The sequence below is a fragment of the Amblyomma americanum genome, chromosome 3 (genome assembly GCF_052857255.1).
Source record: "Amblyomma americanum isolate KBUSLIRL-KWMA chromosome 3, ASM5285725v1, whole genome shotgun sequence".
Taxonomy (NCBI): domain Eukaryota; kingdom Metazoa; phylum Arthropoda; class Arachnida; order Ixodida; family Ixodidae; genus Amblyomma; species Amblyomma americanum.
Genome location: NC_135499.1, coordinates 25,639,709 through 25,642,403, shown reverse-complemented (window position 1 = coordinate 25,642,403; position 2,695 = coordinate 25,639,709). Strand labels below are relative to the sequence as shown.

Here is a 2,695-nt window from a genome sequence, read left to right as displayed (position 1 = left end):
GTTTTTCTGCTGCTTTATAAGTAATTGTCTTTAAGCGATTTATTAATCTAAGTAATTTTATCCCACTGCTAAGCACAACACATTAAAAAATATATATATAACGTTCCCCTATGCACCTTGGTTTCGGTGACTGTTGGCTCCCTTGATATGTATATATATATATATATATATATATATATATATATATATATATATATATATATATATATATATATATAAGGAGAGGATAGGGTTAATTGGAGAGACATGGGAGAGGCCTTTGCCCTGCAGTGGGTGTAGTAAGGCTGAAGATGATGATGACGATGATTATGATGATGATGATGATGATGATGATGATGATGATGATGATGATGATGATGATGATGATGTGTGTGTGTGTGTGTGTGTGTGTGTGTGTGTGTGTGTGTGTGTGTGTGTGTGTGTGTGTGTGTGTGTGTGTGTGTGTGTGTGTGTGTGTGTGTGTGTGTGTGTGTGTGTGTGTGTGTGTGTGTGTGTGTGTGTGTGTGTGTGTGTGTGTGTGTGTGTGTGTGTGTGTGTGTGTGTGTGTGTGTGTGTGTGTGTGTGTGTGTGTGTGTGTGTGTGTGTGTGTGTGTGTGTGTGTGTGTGTGTGTGTGTGTGTGTGTGTGTGTGTGTGTGTGTGTGTGTGTGTGTGTGTGTGTGTGTGTGTGTGTGTGTGTGTGTTGTAAATACGAAGATGTGACAACGAGGTAGCGGCAGTGCTATCGCTGAGCGCGTGCTGCTGCCGGGCTCTAGAATAACCGCGGACGCCTAGAAGGCCTCGTTCTACGCCTGGTTCTGCCTTCCTGGTTATGGTGGTGCCTGAGCTATTAAACCCCCTTTCAAGTGGTGTAGGTTGCTCCTGATCCCGTCCTGGAGCTACGCAGCGGCTCTGTAACGTCAGCAATGCCGAATAACGCCCCCCTGGCTCCCCAGCCACCGGCTGCTCCGCTTGTCTGCTCCGGCACACCTCGACAACGGGACCCGGCTGTCTTCAGTGGGCTCGGCGACTCTGACGTCGAGGACTGGCTGGCTTCCTACGAGCGGGTCAGCACGCACAACCGCTGGGACGACGCCATGAAACTAAACAACGTCATCTTTTACCTGGCTGATGTCGCCAACCTCTGGTTCCGTAACCACGAAGCCGATATCGCCACATGGTCCACGTTCAAGACGAGCTTCACTGAGGTATTTGGCCGTCCTGTCGTGCGCAAACTTCGCGCCGAACAGCGCTTACGCGAACGGGCTCAGCAGCCTGGTGAGACATTTACTAGTTATGTTGAGGACGTGGTGGATCTTTGCAAGCGCGTGAACAGCGATATGACCGAGGCTGATAAGATCCAAAATATCATGACGGGTATCGATGAAGATGCGTTCCAAATGCTTCTAGCCAAGCAGCCGGCCACCGTGGCCTCCGTCATCAACTTGTGCCAGAGCTACGAGGAGCTCCGCAAGCAACGCGTCCTCACTCTTCGCACCGTACAGCCTGCCGACGTCCTGTCCGCTGATGTCGAGACCGCAGGAGGGCAGCAGCTCAGGCATGACATTCAGAAGTTCATTCGAGAGGAGATCACACGCCAACTAGCGCTCATCTCTGGAGTTCGGAACCCCCCGCCAGCGCTGTCTCCCACCCTTCAGCAGACGATCCGAGCCCAAGTCGCGGAGGCCCTGCCACCCCTGCCCCAGCAACCTGTGGCTGCCCCTCTTACGTACGCCGCTGTTCTTGCCAGACCACCATCCCATCCCTTGAGCCCTTTTCAAGACGCCACTCAAGCGCCGCCACCTTCGACGCCTCCGCCTGATTTCTCGTATCGGGCTCAGGTGGCACAACCGTCGCCTCGCTTCACGCCGGCAGTCTCGCACTACGGTCGTTTGTGGCGTACTCGCGGCAATAGGCCTATTTGCTTTGCCTGCGGCTTCGCCGGCCATGTAGCCCGCTACTGCCGCAGACGTCCTTCTTCGCCTGCTGACGTCCTGCCACCATCTGCGTATGAGTCTTACATACAGCCGCCCCGCGTGCAAGCGGACCCATTGCCTCCTGCCTTCTCCACCAACCGCCAGGCTGCCACCTCTCATCGTTCCTCTTCTCCGAGGCGCCGTTCCCTATCTCCTATGCGCCGTCGGGCCAGCCCTTCCGCTGCGGAAAACTAATGAACGCAGTTCCCGAGGCAAGAGCTGCGTCCCCTGGGAACTCTACAAGGCCTCTGCTCTCACCAACAAACGTTATTGATGTTTTTGTCGAAGGTGTAGCAACCTGTGCTCTCGTGGACACCGGAGCTGCTGTCTCAATTATGGACGCGAAATTTTGTCGAAAACTGAAGAAAGTCATGACGCCATTTTCGGGAGTTTCTCTTCGCACTGCTACCGCCGAACAGGTCGAGCCGCTCGCAACCTGCACCGCGCGAGTCGTTATTCAAGACGTCTTGTACATCATTCAATTCCTGATCCTCTCCTCTTGCTGCCATGACGTAATTCTATGATGGGACTTTATTTCTGAGCACTCCGCCGTCGTCGATTGTACCCGCGCCGAAGTTACTTTCTCTGCCCTGCCCAACGCCTACCCGGCCGCACCGTCTCCTGAATATCCGGCCAAAGTACACCTGTCTCAAGATGTCGAGCTCCCGGCAAATTCCTCTGTTCTTGTATCCCTCTCGTGCGCATCACCACGCAACCAACCTGCTGTAACTGTACTCTTTAC

At 53.2% G+C, this 2,695-nt stretch overlaps 1 protein-coding gene across 1 annotated transcript; it reads left to right on the top strand.

Annotated features, from left to right (window-relative positions):
* The first annotated feature begins 903 nt into the window (after positions 1–903).
* Positions 904–1,799, top strand: LOC144123673 (uncharacterized). Its single transcript, XM_077656460.1, has 2 exons — positions 904–1,596; positions 1,728–1,799. Exons 1-2 carry the CDS (start codon positions 904–906, stop codon positions 1,797–1,799), a joined length of 765 nt encoding a protein of 254 aa, XP_077512586.1.
* The last annotated feature ends 896 nt before the right edge of the window (positions 1,800–2,695 follow it).